Source organism: Ailuropoda melanoleuca, chromosome 2 (genome assembly GCF_002007445.2).
Source record: "Ailuropoda melanoleuca isolate Jingjing chromosome 2, ASM200744v2, whole genome shotgun sequence".
NCBI lineage: Eukaryota > Metazoa > Chordata > Mammalia > Carnivora > Ursidae > Ailuropoda > Ailuropoda melanoleuca.
This window is the reverse complement of record NC_048219.1, coordinates 60270253-60293741: the sequence shown is the minus strand read 5'-3', so window position 1 is coordinate 60293741 and position 23489 is coordinate 60270253. Positions and strand designations below refer to the sequence as shown.

The 23489-nt window shown below is 41.3% G+C and overlaps 1 protein-coding gene and 1 pseudogene across 3 annotated transcripts in view; one reads left to right on the top strand and one right to left on the bottom strand.

Annotated features, from left to right (window-relative positions):
- Nucleotides 1–7612, bottom strand: part of ZNF326 (zinc finger protein 326) — a 37052-nt gene extending 29440 nt beyond the window's left edge. For 2 of the 3 annotated variants that reach the window (XM_034653855.1, XM_034653856.1), the window contains exons 1-2: nucleotides 7443–7612; nucleotides 5063–5107 (exon numbers count right to left, since the gene is read on the bottom strand). In XM_034653855.1, coding sequence (XP_034509746.1) covers nucleotides 5063–5107; nucleotides 7443–7458 — 61 coding nt within the window. In that variant the 5' untranslated portion in view covers nucleotides 7459–7612. The remainder of the gene's footprint in view (nucleotides 1–5062; nucleotides 5108–7442) is intronic. The other variant, XM_034653857.1, reaches the window with a different exon arrangement.
- A 183-nt stretch (nucleotides 7613–7795) lies between these two features.
- Nucleotides 7796–19869, top strand: LOC100475896 (annotated as a pseudogene).
- The last annotated feature ends 3620 nt before the right edge of the window (nucleotides 19870–23489 follow it).

Below are 23489 nucleotides of genomic sequence, written 5' to 3'. Positions count from 1 at the left end.
CTAAACAAATAAACGAATAAAATCTTTTTTAAAAATAATTAATAATAATAATAATCTTAAGAGTTAGACTCAGGTACACAAAGTAAAAAAGTCTTATATTTTGTTATTTCTGCTAGTTTCAATTCTGAGCTCACAGAGGCTGCATTTGGATACTAAATCCTTTTGTTTTTTATTCTGTGTTTTTATTTAACTATGGAGTCATAAATCACTAATATTTATTGAACACCCACCTTTTTTATGCTATGTAATCAGTTTGATTATAGGAATATAGATTCTATGACTGCTTATATATAAACAATATTCTTCCAGGTTACCAAATGAACTTAAAAATCACTTTAAAAATAAAACTCTGAGAATATAACATTATATCTTTACAATTAATATTAAATGAAACTAATTCATTCAAAAATAAAACTGACCTAATATTTTAAATCAAATCTATTGTTTTGATCACCCTATCATACAAATAAGCTCAATTAATGTTAAAACTCAGTTACAATTAAATCACAGGGAAGGAGCTGAGGAGTATAATGGGGAAAAACAAGTGACTAAGGATCAAAATAATACGTTGTCTGACACTAAGTCCTGAATGGACCACTTTTCACCATATCCACACTACCAGCATCCTGCTACAGGCCACCAGCATCTCTCACTTACATTACTACAACAGCCTCCTAACTGGTTTTCCAGCTTTCACTTTCCTCCCTGTTTATTCTGAAGAAAATAGCCAAAATAATTCTGTTAAAGTTTAAGTTTAAATCATGTTCAATGCTCAGTAACTTCCAATGGCTTCTTCTCATCTTACTCAAAGTAAAAGCCAAAGCCTTAAATAATCTGTAAGGCCCTACACAGTCTCTCTGAACCAAGCACAATTTTGCCCTCCAGGGGACATTTTACAATGTCTGAAAGCACTTTNCATCTTACTCAAAGTAAAAGCCAAAGCCTTAAATAATCTGTAAGGCCTACACAGTCTCTCTGAACCAAGCACAATTTTGCCCTCCAGGGGACATTTTACAATGTCTGAAAGCACTTTTGGTTGTCAAAACCAAAGGGCAGATGCTCCTCACATCTAGCACAAAGGCCAAGGATGCAGCTAAACACTCTAAAATGCACAAGACGTCCCCCACAACAGAGAATTATCTATTCCAAAATGCCAATACTGCTTAAGTTGAGAAATACTGCCCTATATAATCCACACCATCACTTCTTAACTTCATCATCTACTATTCCCCCTTATCACTCCCCTCCAGGTATACTAGGCCCCTTGCTATCCCTAGAATACAATAAGTATATACCATTTTGGCACCTGCTGCTCCCTCCGCCTGGAATGCTCTTCTTCTGTATCTGTACTTTTCAATCCCTCCACTCTTTCAGGTCTTTATTTCCTACTGTCTCTTAGATATAAACAAATTATCTTTGATTTTCAATGCCTCTGGCTACAACTCTCACCACTCTAACCTTAAGGCTGTTCAGCAAAAATCATCTGGTCTAGAAAAATATTCTTCTTAAGTCTAGGGGCACCTGGGTGGCTCAGTTAGTTAAGCGTCCAGGTCTTGATCTCAGGGTCATGAGTTCAAGCCCCGTGTTGGGCTCCACACTGGGCATAAAAAAAAAAAAAAAACCCAAAACAAAAAACAACAACAAGAAATTCCTCTTAAGTCTCTCTGAACCACAATGCACTCAACCCTACCTTTATTCCTGCTTTCCCTCTATTTGGAATGCTCTCCCTTTTTGGTCTGCTATTTATATAAGAAGTTATTATGAAGCAGGAAGGAAACATGGAAACACTGGAAATACAACTTCCTTCCAAGAAATGGTATGGAGGAAATTTGGAACTTGACATGTTTTCCAGTACCTTTTACATCATCTCAGTCACTGGAAAATACAACGTTAACAATGAATTGTATTGTTGCTTTCATCTGGTATCTATAAATCTTTTATTTTCTAGATAGCCCCATGGCTTGCATCCTCACGTCCTCAAATCTGAGCTCAAATTTTACCTCCTTAATAAGTCCCTCCCCAACACATACACACACTACCACCACCACCACCACCACCACCACCACCACCGCCCCGCCCCTCTGCTGTTTTTCTCCTAACCAATTATTACCATCTAACATACAATATATGTTACTTCTTTATCTTGTTTACTTTCCATTTCATCCCACTAGATTGTATGTTCCCCTGAAGGGCAAGAATATTTGTTCACTGCTATATTGCCAGCTCCTAGAGTAGTATCTGATATACAGCGTTCACTCAAGAAATATTTGTTAAATGAAGTCAAATTATATCTCTGAAATTAATTCTTATTTATAAAATGTAGATAACCTAGACCTCAAAATAATGTAAAATAATGATCTTTAACCAGCACTGCATTCCAAAATCATTCAGAGTACTTTTTCATAACATGCACAACCAGGGACCACTTGTCTAAAATTAAGATTCAAGAGGACTAGAGTATGACCTGAACAGATATACTCTGAAAAAGCTCTCCAGGGCAATCTAACAATCATAATGTTGGAACTTAACATTAAGGGGAAAAAATGAAAGTCATAACATTAGTAAAACATTAATCTAAAAAGATATATGCACCCGCATGTTCACTACAGCTTTATTTACAATAGCTAGACAGGGATACAACCTAAGTGCCCACTGAAGAATGAAAAGATAAAGAAGATGGGGTATAGATATACAATGGAATAGGACTCAGCCATAAAAAGGAATGGAATCTTACCATTTGCAACAACAATGATGGACCCTGAGGGCATTATGCTAGGTGAAATAAGTTACAAAGAAAAACAAATACTGAATGATTTCACATGTATGTGGAATCTAAATAAAACAAAACAAAAAAAAAACCAAGTTTATTGATACAGAGAACAAATTGGTGGTCACTAGAGGGGAGGGTAGAGGCGGGCAAAGGGAATCAAGAGGTACAAACATTCAGTTATAAAAAAAATAAGTCATGGGGATATAATGTATAGCATGATGACTATACATTAAGAAAACAAACTTCTGGCCTGGTATGATCCTGCATTTCAAAGTCCTACATTTAGACATTAAGTCCAACTCTCTGATAAACACTACTAGAAACTGAGGCCTTCTATCATTCCAAATCTCTCTCTTTGATGAAAGTATTAGTCCTACTCATTCCAGTTTAAAATCTTGGACTCATTTTTTTCGTCCTTCTCAATTTTCTACTCACTACTAGTCAGCTTGCAAATTCTGCTAATTTTCTCTAGAAACATCTTAATATTTTAAAAATTACTATCAGATGCCTGGGTGGCTCAGTCAGTTAATCATCTGCCTTTGGCTCAGGTCACTGTCCTGGGGTCCTGGGATCTAGCCCTGAGTCAGGCTCCCTGCTCAGTGGGGAGTCTGCTCCTCCCTCTCCCTCTACCCCTCTCCCCAACTTGTACTCTCTTTCTTGCTTGCTCTCTCTCAAGTAGATAAATAAAATCTTTTAAAAAATTTAATTTTGTCATCTCCCAAGTTTAAGGTCTTTAAATCCTAACACCTAAATTTATGAAATTGTTTTTTAGCTAATTTTCCAGTTTTCTTTTTTTTCTTAAAGATTTTATTTTTAAGTAATCTCTACGCCAAATGTGGGGCTTGAACCTACAACCCCAAGATCAAGAGTCGCATGCTCTACCAACTGATCGAGCCAGCCAGGCACTCCTAACTTTCTAGTTTTCAATCTACCTAAGTGTGGATGCAAATCAAACTTCTTTTGCTAATTTTATTATGTCACTCTCCAATTCAAATTTGGCAGCTGAGTGGCTCAGTTGGTTAAGCATCTGCCTTGGGCTTGGGTCCTCATCTCCGGGTCCTGGGATGGAGCCCCACATCCACTGGGCTCCCAGCTCAGTGGGGAATCTGCTTCTCCCTCTTCTTTTACCTCCCTCCCCATTTGTGCTCTCTCAATCTCAAATGAATAAATAAAATCTTTAAAAAAAACCAAAAAACAAAGACAAAAAAACCCTGTATTCTCCAGAGGGCCTGGCTGGCTCAGTTGGTAGAGCGTGAGACTCTTGATCTCGGGGTTGTAGGTCCCAGCCCCAGGTTGGGTGTAGAGATCACTTAAAAATAAAAGCTTAAAAAAACAACTATATTCTTTAACATTCAATATATACTGACTACTTCCTATACCTTGAGTCTTTTATCCCACATCCAATACAAAGTTTCTCTAAACTCTTAAAACATGATACAAAGAAATTAACTGGATAGCAATTATTCTCATAAAATGGCACAGCTTTATTTAGTAGTACATTTGCTTCAGTTTTATTTTATGAATACATTATATTCTGTACAACAGTTGAATTTTCCATTTCTCTGGCAATCAGGATATTTACTTCCACTCTGGGGTCCTTTTTTAACCTCACTGAATTGTTCCACATTCTTTTTTATGTTATCATCCTATCTGGCAGAGTCTTAACTTTAATAACTATCAAAACAATATCCAACTGTATTCTGCATACCTCTTATGATTTTATCTAGCTCTGTAGTCACAACTCTAATATCATGCTTAAGTCAATAAACAATCAGGCTCCTTCATGTGCTCCTCTAGACAGCTCTTTATATACAAACACATTTCAACACATTAAAGCAAATGACCTCAAAAACAAGGTCAAAATGCATTACATTAGAAGGACTATAAAACCAAGCCAATAATCCACTTAATCTACATTATTCAATACCAAAGCCTCTCATTCAGCAAAAATAACTCAGCTAGTTTCTTATAACTCATCACGCAGAATGTAGTCAAGGCCTTCCGGAATAAATTAAAGGCCTTTTGGAATAAATTAAAGGAATCATAATTCAAATAAAACAAAGAGTCAAACTAATCTGAATAGCCCTAACTTTTTCTGATCCTAAATTCCCTAATTCCAATACTACACATAGTATGACAACATTAACACAGAGCAATGATACATCAAGAGACAACACAATGACTGAAACAAGGTAGAACTGGCTTTTTACACTGTTACTTTATGTGCACATAGAGAAAAACTGAAATGCATTCCTTTAACATAGTTAAGAACAAACGAAAGAGGATACTCACCATTAAAGCCCTGATAAGTATTTCTGCAAGCAGAGTGTGTGTAATCTATGAAGACACATTTAACAGAAAGAAATTAGTGCAATATTTGCAAAAATCTGAAGTTACTCATCTATTCAAATCAAACACAATTTTTAAAAATGCCATTAACTCATTTATCTGCAAAAATGGGGTATAAATAATTACAAATATTTCATATAGGGAAACACAGATCTCTTCCTCTTCACTAACTCCCCAAGAGGCAGGTTTATCATCCAAATTACAATAATGTAAAAATTAGCTTATAACACCTGATATATAATAACTGCCAAAAGAGGAATCCAGTACTGATTTATACAGGGTAACAAAGGGAAGGCAGATAGATTAAATTATGTATCAAATATTGCAAAAACGGCCATCTGAGAATTGATTCAATGTAACATATAATTTTTTCAAAGTTAATATAGTTCTTGTACCTATTTGCTCTCTAAGGTTTCAAGATCTTATTGGAGAATGCATATGCACATATGTATGTGTGTGCCTGTGCTATATCTATCCAGGATATGCCATCACCAAAAACCATATTGGTGATTTCCGTCAAAACTGACTTGGCAATCGTTAAATTCTTTTATTAATTTTACTAATAAATACAAAAAGAAAGGAAGTTAATATAGTGGTCACTCCGATACAACAGTATCCAGCTACACTACATAAGATTAGATTCAGATACATTGTTAGTCAAATTCCACTCCCAAATATAGCAGTATAGAGGAAGCAAGAGGGGGAGTATTTTCTCGCTGACACTGTTTATAATTTTATTACTGACACTGTTGGAATTGTAGGCACATGGTGACAATAAAAAGCAAACATACTAAGTTTTATTATTGTTGTTTCAATTCTCTACAGAAAACGGATCCTCCTGGGGGGGAGGGGTTTACACCACTCCCATTGTTCCCTCCCCCCACCTAGGAAGCTTTTGCTGTACCCTGGGTGTTGGTACTGTCATCAAACTTTACCATGAAAACACCATAATATATATATTTTTAAGTTTCATTCCCAGCTTTGACACTTCAAATATTCATAGTTTAAAGGAATCTGTATCAAAACAAGTCGAAGTCCAACCAAAACAAACAAAAACATCAGAGTGTGCTACTCTTAAGAGCTGAACTTCCTATTTCAAAGTAATTTAAAACGATCCACAAAAGGGTTATTCTAGTACCCTTTCATATACTTAGATTTGGCAGCTGTAATTCTTTGTGGCATGAAATCAAATCCAAGATCAAAAGATCATCTAGTCAGACTCACACGCTGAGATCACACTACAAACAATGTTAAAGAAAACTGGGTTTTGGTTGGGTTTGGGACTTCAACTAGTTAGTGAGTCTGTTTTATTAGAAACGTCTAGCTACTCAGGATTAAGTCCAGTTTAATCATTCAAACCCTTCTTCACCTCTCCCTAATGCTGTCATTAGGGACGCATTTTTCTTGACACCAATTCCTATGAAAGTTAGGCAAGATTTGAAGACAAGGTGAAGACCAAATTAATTTTACTTTGTGAGCCCGTGAAAATGGTTTAAAGAACTAGCGTCAGAGACAACTGAAAGGTATTGCTGAAATACAGTTTATTTAAACGGTAAGTCCAACCCAGGCGGCTGGCACAGAACTGAATTTGAAGGGCATGTGATGCTGTGCCAGAATTCTAACTTAAGTCCCATCCATACAAAATACAGAGGAAAAATGCTTTGCTTCACAGAAGTATTTCAAATTAGGCATTAGTGACCAGGTAGTTTTGGTGGATAAACATCTAGTTTGCTAATCAGTAATAATTTAGTTTTCACTCTGTACAGATATCTACCTATACTTGTCACTTACAGACGCCCTTTAAACTCAGCTTAAACTAAGACAAGAAACATCACTGCGAACAAGCCTCTGAAAATTGTCTGGTAAGAAGCAACCTGGTAGAAAGGATTTACTAAACGGATGCGCTGGGTCGCCGCCCTGTGGGGCGAATGCGAGACGAGGCAGGCGAGGCCCCACTCGCCCCTCTGCCCGACACCGGGGAGTTGGAGGCGTCGGGGCAATTTCCACGCACCGCGGCCGGGGCGAGTCCGGAGCGCGAGTCCGGGGCCCGAGTCCGGAGGCCTTGGCGCTCTGGGCGCGCCCTTCCCCGCACCGAGGCCGGCAAGAACTCCCAAGTCCCCGGCGGCAGCGGGCGCCGGGCGGGCGCGACAGGGCGCGCGGGTCCCCACACAGGCCGATTCCGGGCACTGGGCCCGCGGCGGGCGGGCGGCCTCCGGGCCCGCAGAACAAAGCCCACACGGCCATCTTGAGACCGTAAACAGACCCCCGGGGCGGCCACCCCGCCTCCCGCCCGCCGCGGCGACCAGCCAGAGGCTCTGCTTACCGTCCTCGAAGTCCATGGCGGAGGCTCGGAGCTCACAGGCTCGGCGGCGCTGGGTTGAGCTGTGGCCGGCGGCGAACACCCGCGACCCGCGGTTCCACACCACCCGTCCGCGCGACCGAACGCGGCGCTACCGGCCCGGGAGCCGCAGGCCACAGAGAGGCTGAGGGGCGGGGCCGGCCGGCGCTGCCAGCCGCCGCAGCGCGGCCTGCGATTGGTTGGCGTGGGGTGGCGGGCGGGCCCTCGGGTGGGGGCGGGAAGCAGGTCGGCTGTCACGCTCCAGGGTGCTGACCCTTTTTGGAGCCGCGGAGGATGAAGGAAGCTGGAAAAACGAGCGCTAAAGACTGACTAGGGTCATGGGAAAGCGAACTGGGTGTTCGGGAAATTCTGGCTGCGGCCCGCCATGTTTGATCCTGGCAAAAGCGAAAGGATCGGGTTGGAATACCTTCCTCTTGCCCAAACTAATAAACCACGTGCCGACCTTTTGCTTTTTATTGGCTGGTGACGACAGTACAGAAAATGTTAAAGTACTTATGGACTTTTTTGCTGCGGAGACGCAGAAGTCCCGGACGATTTTTACAACTATGTGAGCTGAGGAGAACAGATTGCTGAATAGGAAATAATTATGGGAATGATCCAAGACAAGCTATTACCAATTTCTGAATTTTAAGGTGCAAAATAAAAGGGCTGTAAAAGTTCAAAGACAGGGAAAATTTGTGGCAGAAGTCATCCAGAATTTGAAGAATGACTATGCACAAACACCCACACATACTGGTATTGTATTATTGCCTCTTTGGAAGTAGTGTTGGGGAAGTGGGCAAAATTATTCACCCCACAAGGCAATATGGAAAAAGATAATTGTTTGTTCTGACCCTGCAGCAGCTTAACTCCAGGTTATTTTTATTTATTTATTTATTTATTTATTTATTTATTTATTTATTTATCTATTTATTTTTAGTAGACCAAATAGTGCCAACAATGAGTTGATCACAGGATAGGAAACTGTGAATCAAAACCATTTTCTCTTCTTTGGGGTCCGATTAGTTGCTGGAAGCAAGTTCCAAGGCAGCAGCCTGTGGAAATAGGACTGGAGGAAAAATTCATGGATACGCTCTGTGTATTACTGGAGCCCCAAATCTTGACAGGGCATTGTTTCTCCATCATCACTTTCCTTCTCCACCCCCATTGATTCACCCAGTTCTCCACCCTTGTTTTCTTCTTCTTCCCCCCACTTCTATACATGTTTTCTATTGACCTGAGCTGAACATGTTGAAAACTGAACTCATTATTTCCCTCCTCAAACCTGCTCATCCTCCTTTATTCTTTCATCTCTGTTAGTGGTGTCATGAGCAACCACCCACTAATCCTAGCTGGAATCCTACACGATTCATCTAGACAAGACACAGGCCTCTCCCATCCTCCCTCTCCGGTCTACACTGAAGTCTTTCATCTGCATATTACCTCTTAAAATTTCTTAAACTTGTTTCCTTCTCTCCATTCCCACTGCACTACCTGCAGTACCTCTCCCAAACTATCACTGTAGCTTCCTAAATAATTTCTCGGCCCATTGGCCTTGACCTTCTCAGGCTTCTCAGGGCTGCAGTGTTCTAAACAGTAATCTGAACATGTCATCATGCATCTCTATTACGGATTGGGTCAGGGCAAAGCTCCGTAACCTAGAGCATGTGCAGCAGGATCTGGCCGCTGCCTAAGCTGCCATCTTCCTGCATTTCTCCCTCCTCCTCTCCCAGCCTTCTCCCTTCTGGTGAGCAATTTTAAGTCCCAAAACATCCCTACGTTTTTTCATGCTGCTAAACTTTTATTTATGCTTTTCTCTCTGCTTGTTATACCGCCCAGTGAATCCTACTCATTCTCAAAACATAGCTTAGGATTTACTTCCACTGAGAAACGCTCCCACATCCCACCCCCACACCCTAGGCCAGCACTTCTCAAATATGAATGTGCACATGATTCACCTAGCAATCTCCTTAAAACTCAGATTCACATTCAGTCAGTCTGGGTTAGAGCCTGAGAGTATGTGTTTCTCACAGGTTTTCCGGGAGATGCTGCTGCTGGTGGTCAGGCCATCCTTGAATAGCAAGGCCCCGAGCTCACCTCTGTTAGAGCACTATCTCCCTTGCATTAAACACTCTGTTTGGCTTTACGTCTACCCACATGAAAAGCCCTTTGAGATTAGAACCAAGCCTTCTTTGTATCCTAAGTGCTGAGCACATATGTTTACCAAGTCAAACTGAGCTCTCTTGACAGTTTTTAGCTTTTTTTCCCCTTGGCATCATGGCAAAGAAATGGTTTGTAACCTGTGGTATTCAGGTCTTGTCATGAGTATAGTGACGTAAGTAATTGGGTCACTATTTGCGTTTGTGTATTATGTGCATATGTGTGCTCATGCATGTGTGTATGTACACACACACACACACACACACTTCTTTCTCTCCTGAAAGAGAAAACTACCAGCCATGAAACTCCTAACTCTAGAAGAAATCTGGCCTCAGCACAAATGCAATGGAGAGCCAGAATACACAGATATCTTCTCTCCTTCCTTCCTCTTTCCCAAAGAGGAAGTTTTTGACTGAGGCGGCAATACCTGAGTTACCCCACAAGACCTGAGACACCTTGCAATACCTGACAGTCCATCGAGTCATCCCTTAATTCCTGTATTGAACAAATATTGATTAAGCACCAACCATGTGCCAAACGTCATTTTCTTCCTTCATTGTTTTCTCTCCTATTCCCCAGAAACCAGCCAGGCTACTGGGCCTGTTCCCACTTGCTTAGGCTTAGATTCTTATCCTGAGGGGCCAGTGTTTTGTACAAAGTCTTAGGCCATTCCATTCTCCATTCATTTCGCAATAGGCAGTAAGTTAGTCAATGCCAGACCAGCAAAGCCTATTGGAAACGAGAAGAGAATATGGTTTTTTTAAGTGCAGAGATTAAAAGGATATATGGGCTGAGGCCAAGAGAAGCCTGCAGGGAGAAGGAGAAAATGGGGGGCTATACAAGACCTCACCCTGAGGGAGTTGTCAGAGAAGCCCCACCATCCCCTTCCCCAGAACCTGAGAAGAGCTGGGTGAGTGGACCCCCTGAAGAACCAGGGGCCTCTGTTCCTCGTCTCCAAAGCCCCCCCCCACATACCTTCTGCTCCAGCAACACGGGACCATCTGCTGCTCCCCAGACAAGTCATGCATTTTCACAAACCCTTGCTCACCTTCTTCTCTCTGCTTCTATTGTGTTCCCTCTCCTCCTGTGCCATTCTTCAAGGTTCAATAATCATGTGGCCTCTTTTTAAACCTCTCCCTAAGCTCTTAGTTAGAAGCCCCTTCCCTCTATGTCACCTTAATAGCGGTTAGCACCATTGGATTCTTGTTGTAGTGAGTGAGTGAGTGAGTGAGTTACAGCCGTGTCTAGCTCTTTGTTCAGACTCTTTGCAGACCCTTCTTTGTACCCTTTTTATGTGGCCCGTAGGTAGCACATTGGCACTGGATATTGAGGAGGAGGGACAAAATCACCACTGAAGAAAAGACCTAATGAGACTGAACTGAAATGCCCAGAGCTTCATCTGCAAAAAACCACAGCATCCCACGATTATTTTGGAGAGTGACGGTAGGGTTACAAAGGGAAGTCCTAATTGCACAATGCTTTCCTAATTTGCTCCAAATCACTCTTTCTTACTCCCCATGTTCTTTAGGGAATTCATAAATACTTAGGGAGGTCAAGAACTAAAAATGACTATCTTAAAGCAAAGCAGCCAAACTTAACATAAACAAAGTGATTTCTGCTAAGGGCTCTGAGGACTTATCAAAGGAGAGCTGGTTACAGCACCATAGCAATTGAAAGCTGATGAAAACAGCTGGTGATGACAGCGCCGAATGGATGTGTTTTATACATATGAGAAAATGTCTGTCTCTGACTTTAATACGGAACTTCAAAAAGATTCAGGTGTCTCTAAAAGCTAAAAGGAATAGCAATTAAAATAATAAACTTTCATGAAGCCCTATATATTAATAAATGTTCCAAAGCACTTCACATATATTAACTCATTTTGTCTGCCTGAGAGTCCTATGATGTCGGTAGTACTGTCACCCCCACTTTACTGATAAGGAAACTGAGACCCAGAAAGGTAAAGTTACTTGCCCAAGGTCACACCACTGAAAAAGAGAGAAGAGCCAAGATTCAAACGCAAGCAGCCTGGCTCCAGAGCCCATACGTGCATCTTGATCATGCTCCGCTGAGCAGCTATTGTGCACCAAGTATTTTGATGGGTATTTTCACATGCCTTAGTTCCCATCCGTACAATAAGCTAGGTTATATCCTTTCCAAATGAGGGAAGTTAAAGAGAAAATTAAGTTACTTGTTCAAGACTGCGCAACGAGTGATTGCTGGTTCCACATTCATGACAAATATTATGTAGTCATGCTTAGGTCTAGTGCCATATGGAGCCAGCCTGTAGACCCAATATCATCATCAAGGTGCTCAGGTTTAAAAAAGAGACATTTTGGGGCACCTGGGTGGCATGGTCATTAAGCGTCTGCCTTCGGCTCAGGGCGTGATCCCAGCATTCTGGGATCGAGCCCCACATCGGGCTCCTCCGCTAGGAGCCTGCTTCTTCCTCTCCCACTCCCCCTGCTTGTGTTCCCTCTCTCGCTGGCTGTCTCTGTCAAATAAATAAATAAAATCTTTTTAAAAAATTAAAAAATAAAAATAAAAAAATAAAAAAAAATTTTGACAATCTACAGGTCATCAGGTCATGAGCTCAGGGTTGTGAGATTGAGCCGACACTGGGCTCCATGCTGGGCATGGAGCCTGCTTAAGATTCTCTCTCTCCCTCTCCCTCTCCCTCTGCCCCTTCTCCCACCTCTCTCTTTCCCTCCCTCTATTAAAAAAAAACCCCTGCAAAATGTAAGAGTTACCTTCCTTCCATAGGTATGTATTATATAAAGTATACATTTCTAGAAAATGAAGTTTATTCCCTTCCAGGGGCTCAATTAAACCTCTCAATTATTGCCACTCATTTTATCTTCTTAATGTGTTTAGTCCACCATAAATTTTAATTTTCTAAGTAAATTGAGAGCAAGCTGTCTGTGGCATCTGTCAACCCCAGTGACTGCCAGAATTGGTTTGGTAAATCTGCCCTGCTGGGAAGGTGTCCCCTTTCTTCCTGGCTCTGCTACATGTGTCTCTCCCAAAGCTGTATATGCTTTGTTGAAGAGGGTGATTTTCCTAGAGAGAGGAGGACAAGGATGTACGCAAGTCAAGTTCTCCTATTGGACTGTCCAGGGCTCAGTAAGTAGGCTATCCCACCTGGCTGTGACACTCCCACTATATAATGAGCCACCTGAAGGTGAAGATATCATCTTTGTGTCCGCAGCCTGCTTGCACCGTAGCTGGCATATGGTAGACTCTGAGATGTTGTTGGATGAATAAGAAGGAAACATACCCACAGTGAGCTCCTGTATTTAAGTAGCTTCAATTCTACATTAGGGAAACAGATGTAAATAAAAATACAAACAAACAAAATTCAAACGTACAGATACAATTTAACCCCCCTTCTTTAGGGTCCTTAGCCAGCACCTAGAAACAGGAAAAGGGCACTGTCCTAGGAGACCCAGTAGAGGGCACCACACACCAAATATAGTCAAGGTTTGACTACAGAAATGGAGCATGTATCTTTCTATCTAGTTCCTGCTGGTCTAAAGTGTTCTAAAGGACGTGGGGTAGACAACATTCCTGGGGGCCTCTTCTCTGAAAGTACCTGAATTTCTATTCTGAGTCATTTGTGGATATGATTTCCCTGTTTGCCTCATTTCAGTAGATTTTGTTTTTAGAGATGATCTTTTAAATCATAGAACAGTGGAAAATGCTTATTATAATGGTAAACTTGAAAAACAAGACACAAAATTGTATATGGAATCTGATAACAGCAATGCCAATAATTTTTTAAAAGACAAAGCATAGAGATAAAATGGAAAGAAAAATTGTAAAACATGAACAGTGAGTCTTTTTGTGATACCTTTTTACGTACTCACAGGCATGCATGCTTACTCTTCTATATTCTCCAAATTTCTTTAGCACTTTTTAAAAAAAGATTTATTTAGGGACACCTGGGTGTCTCAGTCATTAAGCGTCTGCCTTCAGCTCAGGGCGTGATCCCAGGTTCCTGGGATCAAGCCCTACATCGGGATCCCTGCTCCGCTGGGAGCCTGCTTCTTCCTCTCCCACTCCCCCTGCTTGTGTTCCCTCTCTCGCTGGCTGTCTCTATCTCTGTCAAATAAATAAATAAAATCTTTTTAAAAAAAAGGGAAAAAAAAGATTATTTATTTGGGGGGAAGGAGCAGAGGGAGAGGGAGAGAGAGAATTCTAAGCAGACTCTGCACTGAGCACGGAGCCCAGTGCAGGGCTTGATCTCAACACTGTAAGATCACAACCTGAGCAAAAACCAAGATTTGGACACTTACCGACTGAGTCACTGGGCGCCCCCTTAGCACTTTTATAATGTAAAATATGTATTTGATACAAAACAGGATGTAACATCTATTAACAATTAGTTCTCCTTAGCTAAATACTGTATTTCATTTTCTTTGTAGATATAATTATTGTTGAGAATAAGGGAAGCTGCTTCGGTCGGCCATTTAAGTCAGTGGTTCTCCACCTTGGCTCTACTCTAGAATCATCCAGGGCGATTTTAATAAGTGCCAGTATTTAGGCTTCACTTTGGAGACTCTTATTTAATGATAAACCTAAAACCATTACCACTGTTGATTTTCAAGACACTTACAAGAGATGCTATTGGAATAAACTCTCTTCTGTTTCAGTAACTTGTACTTATTGAGAAGATGTCAAGTTTCAAAAAGGAACTTTAGAGATTGAATAACCACACATTAACCAATCGATCCATGTGTGGGAAATGGTGTAGCAACTACATCTGAATTGGGGCTGGTACAGACATTTGTACATCTTTCGGCTCTAAAAGCTGGCTTGGTTCCAGTATTCCCTGTAAATACCCTGCAGCCCTTGGGAGGTAATTAACTAATGACAGTAAAGGGCTTTTAAACTGAAACATGTTGTATAAATGCTAAACACAGGAAACACACAGAGGATTTCCACTGACTGCCAATACTTTTCAACCAGAGACAGTTGATGCATCTTTCAGCCAATTTCCCTTTTGCAACTGAAATCTTCCTAATCCTTATTTCAAGGGAAACAAAAGGAGTCTTTTTTTTGTAATGCCTTTCCTACAACTCAAGGACCTAAGAAGATTACCTCTTTACTTTCTCAGAAGTAAGGTTCCTGCCTCAACAAAACACCACGTGGTAGCGTGGTTTGTGTGAATGGCTGGTAGGTTTGGATCACCAAAGGTGGGTTAGCAAAAGGGATCATATGAGGTGGTCTAGTACGAGTCCTGGCACCACCCTATACATCACCTTTGGTTTTAAAGCAAACAATTTGTGCACATGGTAACAAACGCAATAGTGTAAAAGAACTTCCAATGAAAAGTGACAGCCTTTCTTCTTCTCCTTGCTTAGCTTGGAAAGGTGAAACTCTGGTTTCATCCAGGGTTGAGATCATTTGGCATTTCCTTCCATTGTACTCTATTAACTCTCTTCTTTGATTACCAACTTTAGTGAATATCAATTGATTCCACAGTTTGAAAATAAGCATGTATCTCATACTATCCTTATCTTCCTAAAGTTCAATAGCAATGATAGCTTTTTATTTCCTCTATTAGAACTACACTTTCATGTTTTCAAATAAGGACTCAAATTTCTATTTCTTTTAATAGAGTATCTGTGCATTTCCTCTTCTATAAAATGAAGGTATTGGCCACCCCCCTTCCCATTTGCTCCACTTTTTCTCTGCCTTTCATTGTTGTCAGCACCACTTTACCACCAACAAAATTGTTAGTATTTACATTCTGTACTGCAATCGCAAAATGTCTACAGGTTGACTTTAGAAGTTAAAAGCCTGCATACTTTCTTCCAAAGAGTGACAGTGTGAATGGGGGAGCGGGTAACTTTACATTGGAGATACCCAGCAAACACTACCTCAGCCAGCTTATCAAGGTCAATAAGAGTGATAAGTTGATAAGTCATGTTGATAGTATGTACCTTCGGTTTGATGTGACAAAAATGGCACTTGACCTTCGTGGTGTTTCCTGCAAAACCCATAACCCCAATTTAATCATAAGGAAAACATTAGACAAACCCCAAATGAGAGACATTCTACAAAATACCTGACCAGTACTCCTCAAGCCTATCAAGATCATCAGAAACAAGGAGAGCCGGAAAAAGTATTATAGCCAAATGGGGCCTAAGGAGACAGGTTGACTAAATGTAATTGGAATAGAAGACATTAAGGAAAAACTAAAGAAATCTGATAAACCATGAACTTTAGTTTCTGATAATGTATCAATATTCATTCATTAATTATAACAAATGGATAATACTTACATAAAATGCTAATAATAGAGGAACTCTCTACTATCTTTACATTTTTCTATAAACCTAAAACTATTTTAAAAAATAAAGTTTATTAAAATATAAAATAATGGTAGCAAGTCAATATGCTGCATATATTTTATGATCGATATGAACATTGTTCAATATTAATATGCTAGGATGACATTTTCCATGAACCCAGTGTTATAACCCCTGGGTCTCTCAAATTAGGCTATTTCTAGCATCAAGGTCAAATGGATTGCCTTTTCTTACACTCTGTTAACTGCTTGTATTCATGCTTGGATGTAGTTTGCTTCATGTGTGGCCTGTGACTTCATTGTTCAGAATTTGCTTTTTCTCAAGTTTCTAACTGCCATTTTATCTTGTATATTCTAGCCTGTGGTACTTTCTGCCTAATCCAACCATAATCCTCCCCTTTCACTTTTTATCTTTCAGACTTTTTTTAAAAAATCTCCATTGGCGGGGCGCCTGGGTGGCACAGCGGTTAAGCGTCTGCCTTCAGCTCAGGGCATGATCCCGGCGTTATGGGATCGAGCCCCACATCAGGCTCCTCTGCTAGGAGCCTGCTTCTTCCTCTCCCACTCCCCCTGCTTGTGTTCCCTCTCTCGCTGGCTGTCTCTATCTCTGTCAAATAAATAAATAAAATCTTTAAAAAAAAAAACAAAAAAACAAAAAAAAACNTATCTTTACATTTTTCTATAAACCTAAAACTATTTTAAAAAATAAAGTTTATTAAAATATAAAATAATGGTAGCAAGTCAATATGCTGCATATATTTTATGATCGATATGAACATTGTTCAATATTAATATGCTAGGATGACATTTTCCATGAACCCAGTGTTATAACCCCTGGGTCTCTCAAATTAGGCTATTTCTAGCATCAAGGTCAAATGGATTGCCTTTTCTTACACTCTGTTAACTGCTTATATTCATGCTTGGATGTAGTTTGCTTCATGTGTGGCCTGTGACTTCATTGTTCAGAATTTGCTTTTTCTCAAGTTTCTAACTGCCATTTTATCTTGTATATTCTAGCCTGTGGTACTTTCTGCCTAATCCAACCATAATCCTCCCCTTTCACTTTTTATCTTTCAGACTTTTTTTAAAAAATCTCCATTGGCGGGGCGCCTGGGTGNATTTTTTTAAAAATCTCCATTGGCGGGGCGCCTGGGTGGCACAGCGGTTAAGCGTCTGCCTTCGGCTCAGGGCATGATCCCGGCGTTATGGNTTTTTTTAAAAAATCTCCATTGGCGGGGCGCCTGGGTGGCACAGCGGTTAAGCGTCTGCCTTCAGCTCAGGGCATGATCCCGGCGTTATGGGATCGAGCCCCACATCAGGCTCCTCTGCTAGGAGCCTGCTTCTTCCTCTCCCACTCCCCCTGCTTGTGTTCCCTCTCTCGCTGGCTGTCTCTATCTCTGTCAAATAAATAAAATTTTTAAAAAAAAAAAAATCTCCATTGGCTTCTGTTTTTGTACTTGTTTATTTTTATTCCAGGGGAGTCTTAGCAGGGAGGGAAGGGCACATAGGCTCACTCTCCCGTCTTGAAAGAGAAGCTTACTTCGCTTTTTGCACAGTTTCATCCCCAGTCCTGACAAAGAATGGACTAGCCGAGATCAATGGGCAGTAGCAGCATCCTGGCTGGGGTTTCCATCATGGAGGGTCCCTCAGTGGGGCCGAGGCCAGGGCTGCAGAGCTGGCAGAGGCAACGCTGAGGATGAGGAGTGGATCCCTGCCACCAAGGTGGGCCACCTGGTCAAGTCCCTGGAGGAGATCTGTCTCTTCTTCCTCCCCATCAAGGAATCTGAGATCACTACTTTTTTCCTGGGGGCATCCCTCTAGGATGAGGTTTTGAAGATGATGCCGGTGTGAAAGCAGCCCTGTGCTGGCCAGCGGACCAGGTTCAAGGCGTTCGTGGCCATTGGAGATCACAATGGATACCTCTAGGTGTTAAGTGCTCCAAGGAAGTAGCCACTGCCATCCATGGGGCCATCCTCCTGGCCAAGCTTTCCATCATCCCTGTGCAGCAAGGCTACTGGGGGAACAAGATGGGCAAGCCCCACACTGTCCCATACAAGGTGACCAGCTGCTGTGGCTCTGTGCTAGTGTGCCTCATCCCTGCCCCCAGAGGGATTGCCTCAGCCCTGTGATGGAGAAGCTTCTGATGATGGCCAGTAGTGACGACTGCTACACCTCGGCCAGGGGCTGCACTGACACTCTGGGTAACTTTGCCAAGGCCACTTTTGATGACATTTCCAAGACCTATAGCTATCTCACCCCTGACCTCTGGAAAGAGACTGTGTTCACCAAGTCTCCCTAGCAGGAATTCATTGACCATCTTATAGAGACCCACACCAGAGTCTCCATGCAGAGGACCCTCGGTCCCACTGTGGCCTCCAAAGTTTTATACAAGAAAAATAAAGTGGGGCACCTGGGTGGCTCAGCTGGTTAAGCATCTGCCTTCGGCTCAGGTCATGATCCCAGGGTCCTGGGATGGAGTCCATATCAGGCTCCCAGCTCCGTGGGGAGTCTGCTTCTCCCTCTACCCCTCCTCCCAGTCTGTGCTCTCTCACTCTCTCAAACAAATAAAATCTTAAAAAAAAGAAAAAGGAAAAGAAGGTGAATTAAAGCCTGTTAAAAAGAAAGGAAGGAGGGAAGGAAGGAAGGAAAGCATATGGAGTCATACTCTGGCCAATATGTAGTCCTTAAGGAGAAATAAGTAGTGCATTCAATCAATCAGTGGACTTCCTGCCACCAGATCTTTCTAGAAGCATATTATTCTGAACAATCAGTCCTCATACTTGTTTTTAAAGAAACCTCTGAGTGTAGAAAAGTGAGTTCTTGTAAAAAGAAGGTGCCTGGCTCTTTTTAAATAGACCCCTAAGAAAAGTACATGCTGCTTTGCATTATCTTGGATGAAGGAAGTGCAAAGCTGTGCCAAAGAATTACGAGAGATCCCCAGTGTTGGGTCTTAAAAGGCATTTGAAGATCATCTAGCTCCAATCCAAACCTTGACTCTTCAGATGAGGACAAGAGGGTACTTCTCCAAGGTCACTTCACTAACAAGTGGGAGCAATAAGACTAGAAAAAGGCTAAGGTTAACCCGAGGAGCTTTCTGACCCACACTGCATGCTGAGTGTTGAATAGCTGTGTTCCACTCACTTCTGTACAATTTCCTCCCCTCCAACCACATCCTTTCAGGAACTCTAAAAAGAGGTATGGAGACAAGGGCAGGATGGAGTAGGAGGATAAGAGGGCTGTAGCTGGGAAGGGGTTTGTGCCATTTTTTTCCCAGGGATCTGCTTGCCTTGGCTGGGATCAGTGGACAAAATTACTAACTCTGGGAACTCACCCTTCTTCCCCCACTCCCTCTCTTACTCCAAACCTGCCTGGGAGAGGGAGAATACAGATGGCATGGTTTGACTCTAGCTGTTTTGACAAAATATGTGCCCTGGCCCTAGAAACGAATGATGCTCTCACAGAAGGCAGTAGATGTCCTATTTACATAGTGCACCCTTCTCCCCAAAGTTGTTTTATGACCTAAATATTCCCACTGATACAAATTATTAAGGGAAGAAAGGTCAAAATTTTGTGATGTTTATACAGCGATTAATGTAAGACAAAGGAATTTTTTTTCCAAACCACTTAATTTCTTTGGTGTGGTGGGGTTTTGTTTTTTTTTTTGCTTTTTTTTTTTTTTTCACTTCAGGAAACTGAAGAGGAGAAAGAAAAATGTTCATGGTACACTTGACTTTATTTAATTTTTAAAGCACAAAGTAACGAGGAAGAGGTCTTCCTGCATGTCCTATAATTGTCTTCTGCAACTCTGCTCAGACATTTTCCCCCTGGACCACCACTATACCTGCGGAGGAGGAAACTGCCGAGCCTAATGCAAAGCCATATTCATCACCAACACTCATGGTGCTACGTGCCACACCACCCCTCCGAGCCCCGAGCTGAAACTGCACCACCCTCCCTAGAAGTCAGCTCTGCGATGCACGGAGACCTCACGTCTGCATGGCTCCACTAATTCTCATTATTTTTTCTGAAAATGCAGAAGGACAGCTGTGACTCAGCAAAATGTCTTATTTCTGAGGGACAGCCTTCGTCTCCCCTAGCAACTTCTCTCTAACCTTCCAGATTCTTGTCCTTTGAGCTATACCTTGCCAGAGAGTTAGAAGGTTCAATACCAGAATCGTCTAATTTTTACTTAAGAATATTGGCAAGTGTGAGTTTAAACATGAAGTCTCTACACGGAAAAAATTCATTTTGAGGTTGAAATGAAACATTCAAAAATCTCAAAAAGGTTCACCCTCAAAACCAACAAATGCCTAAATAAGGATGATGAGACAGCCCTATAAAAGCTATTTAAAAAATAAAAATATATGGTTGAGATGTAATAGCTGGTTATTATAGGCCTATTAATAGCATCAAACAAGCTATTAATAGGGGTTAAATGTTGGTGTTAAAATATATTGGGGGACATGTTGGGAAATCAGAATATAGATCGGGTAGTAAATAATCTCAGAGTACAACAATTCTGTTACATTGCTAAGTTAATTGCATGATCGACACATAATACATCTCTTTTAATACACCAAAGAAAACTCACAGTATGAGTAAAGGGTGGGTGGTAGTTAAAGCATATAGGCGTGGGGGCACCTGGGTGGTGCAGTCAGTTAAGCCTCTGACTCTTGGTTTCAGCTCAGCTCCTGATCTCAGGGTTGTGGGATTGAGCCCCGAGTCAGGCTCCATGCTCAGCGCTGAGTCTGCTTAAGACTCTCTCTCCCACTGCCCTTCTTCTTTTTTTTTTTTTTAATTTTTATTTATTTATTTGACAGAGAGAGAGACAGCCAGCAAGAGAGGGAACACAAGCAGAGTGGGAAGGGAAGAAGCAGGCTCCCAGCGGAGGAGCCTGATGTGGGGCTGGATCCCAGAATGCTGGGATCATGCCCTGAGCTGAAGGCAGACGCTCAACCGCTGTGCCACCCAGGCGCCCCTCCCACTGCCCTTCTTGCCCCCTCTAAAATAAATAAGTCTCTAAAAAAAAAAAAATTAAGCATATAGGCACATATATAGCTGGAGTCTGGATCCTAGCTCTCCATTCAGTTCAGTGAACTTGAAAACTTATCTATAAAGTGGAAATAGCAATGGTGATCAATTCATAGGGCCATTGTTGTAAGAACTAAATGAAAGAATCATTTAGCACATAGTGCCTGATAGTAGTAAGCACTCGATATATGCTTTCATTATAACTCTTGACAAACTTTTATAGATTACTCATTTAGGGAAAATGTATTCTGGTATAAATGGTCAGCAGAGATCTAATGTATTCCTTTCTCTCTACATTTCCCAATTAAGTTTCTTTAAAAGGAAGAAGGAGCTTAAGATGACTTTCAGAGTCACTGCATGATGACACATAAATATGGCAAATTCTGTTATTCAAGGCAATAAGAAAAAGGGATGCTTTTTAAATCCAATACTCTAATTAATACACAGTTGAGAATTTCCTAGGAATTGAAATATTGTATGCACTCGGTACAAAAACTGCACTAATCACTACTTAATCTCTCATTCTTTTTTGTCAGGGTTTTTTTTTTTTTTACATTTCAAAAAATAATTCATGGACTTTATTAAAATTTAAATATTTTGCTCTTTGGAAAATACCATTAAGAAAAGAAAAAGGCAAGCCACAGATTGGGAGAAAATATTTGCAATGCACACCTCTGACAAAGGAGTTGTGTCTAGAATGTAAAGAACTCTCACACTGCAGTAATAAGACAACCTGATTTTTTAAAAATGGGCAACATATTTCAACAGGTGCCTCCTAAAATAATATATACAAATAGCCAAAAGGTTATGAAAAGATTCTCCACACCATTCATCACCAGGAAAATAGAAATTAAAGTGATAATGATGTACTATGGTGTATCCAATACAATGGCTCTACTTAGAAAGACTAACAAGTCAAATATTGAGAAAAATGTAGAGTAGCTGGAACTTTCCTATACTACTGACAGAAATGTAAAATGGTACAAACTGCTTTGGAAAACAGTTTAGTCAGTTTCTTAAAAAGCTCATACCCAACAGAAATAAAAATATATGTCTACACAAAGACTTGTCCACAAATGTTCATACCAACTCTATTCATAATAGCCCCAAATTGGAAAGAATCCACATTTTCATCAGCAGTTGAATAAACAAATGGTGGTATACCCATACAATGGACTAGTACTCAGCAATACACAGGAATGAACTACTGAGGCAGGCAAGTGTGTGGAAGAATTTCAAACACACGTGAACTGGAAGAAGCCAGACTCAAAGAAGTCCGTACTCTCTAATTCCACTCACATGAAGTGAGAGAAAATGTAAGTTACTCTAGAGTGACAGAAAGCAGAACAACTGTTGCCTGGGGCCAGGAGGGGGGTGACTGGAAAGGGGCACGAGGAATTGTTGAGGTAACGGAAACACTGTATACCTTAACTGTGGTTATCAGTTACATGGGTGGACACTTTTGTCAAAACTCAGAGAACTGTACACTCTCATGGTTTCAGTTCATTGTATTAAACTGTATTTCAATTAAGTTAATTTTTAGGGGCACCTGGGTGGCTCAGCGGTTAGGCGTCTGCCTTCGGCTCAGGGCGTGATCCCGCGGTCCTGGGATCAAGCCCCATATCGGGCTCCTCCGCTGGGAGCCTGCGTCTTTCTCTCCCACTCCCCCTGCTGTGTTCCCTCTCTCACTGGCTGTCTCTCTCTCTGTCAAATAAATAAATAAAATAAAATCTTAAAAAAAAAAAGTTAATTTTTAAAAGAAGCACTAATACAATGAATCTTTAAAAAATAATCAGAGGGGCACCTGGATGGTGCAGTTGGTTAAGCATCTGACTCTTGGTTTCGGCTCAGGTTGTGATCTCCACGTCATGAAATCAGGCCTGTGCCAGGCTCTATGCTCAGTGTGGAGTCGGCTTGAGATTCTCTCTCCCTCTCTCTCTGCCCCTCCTGCTTGCTCTCTCTCTCTCTCTCTCTCTAAAATAAATAAATAAATCTTAAAAAAAAATAATCAGAGCACTGCTAAAATGTCATTGCAGAACTAGTTATAATAGCAAAGAATAGGAAGCAACCTAAGAATTCACTAAGAGATACAGAGTAAAATCAGTTACAATCATGGGGTGCCTGGGTGGTTCAGTTGGTTAAGCATCTGCCTTCAGCTCAGTTCATGATCCCAGCGTCCTGGGATTGAGCCCAACATTGGGCTCCCTGCTCAGTGGGGGTCTGCTTCTCCCTCTTCCTCTGTGCATTTGCTCTCTCTCAAGTAAATAAATAAGAAAATCAATTATGATGATTCTGTACTACTACTTAATGCGGTGTAGCCATTAAAAAGATTGAAGGGGCGCCTGGGTGGCTCAGTCAGTTTAGCATCTGACTCTTGATTTCAGCTCAGGTCATGATCTCAGGGTCGTGAGATCGAGCCCTACCCCAGGCTCTGCACTGGGTGTGGAGATTGCTTGGGATTCCCCTCCCTCCCCCTCTAAAAAACACTGAAGTAGTTCTATGTTTAATATAGTTGTTTATGACATACA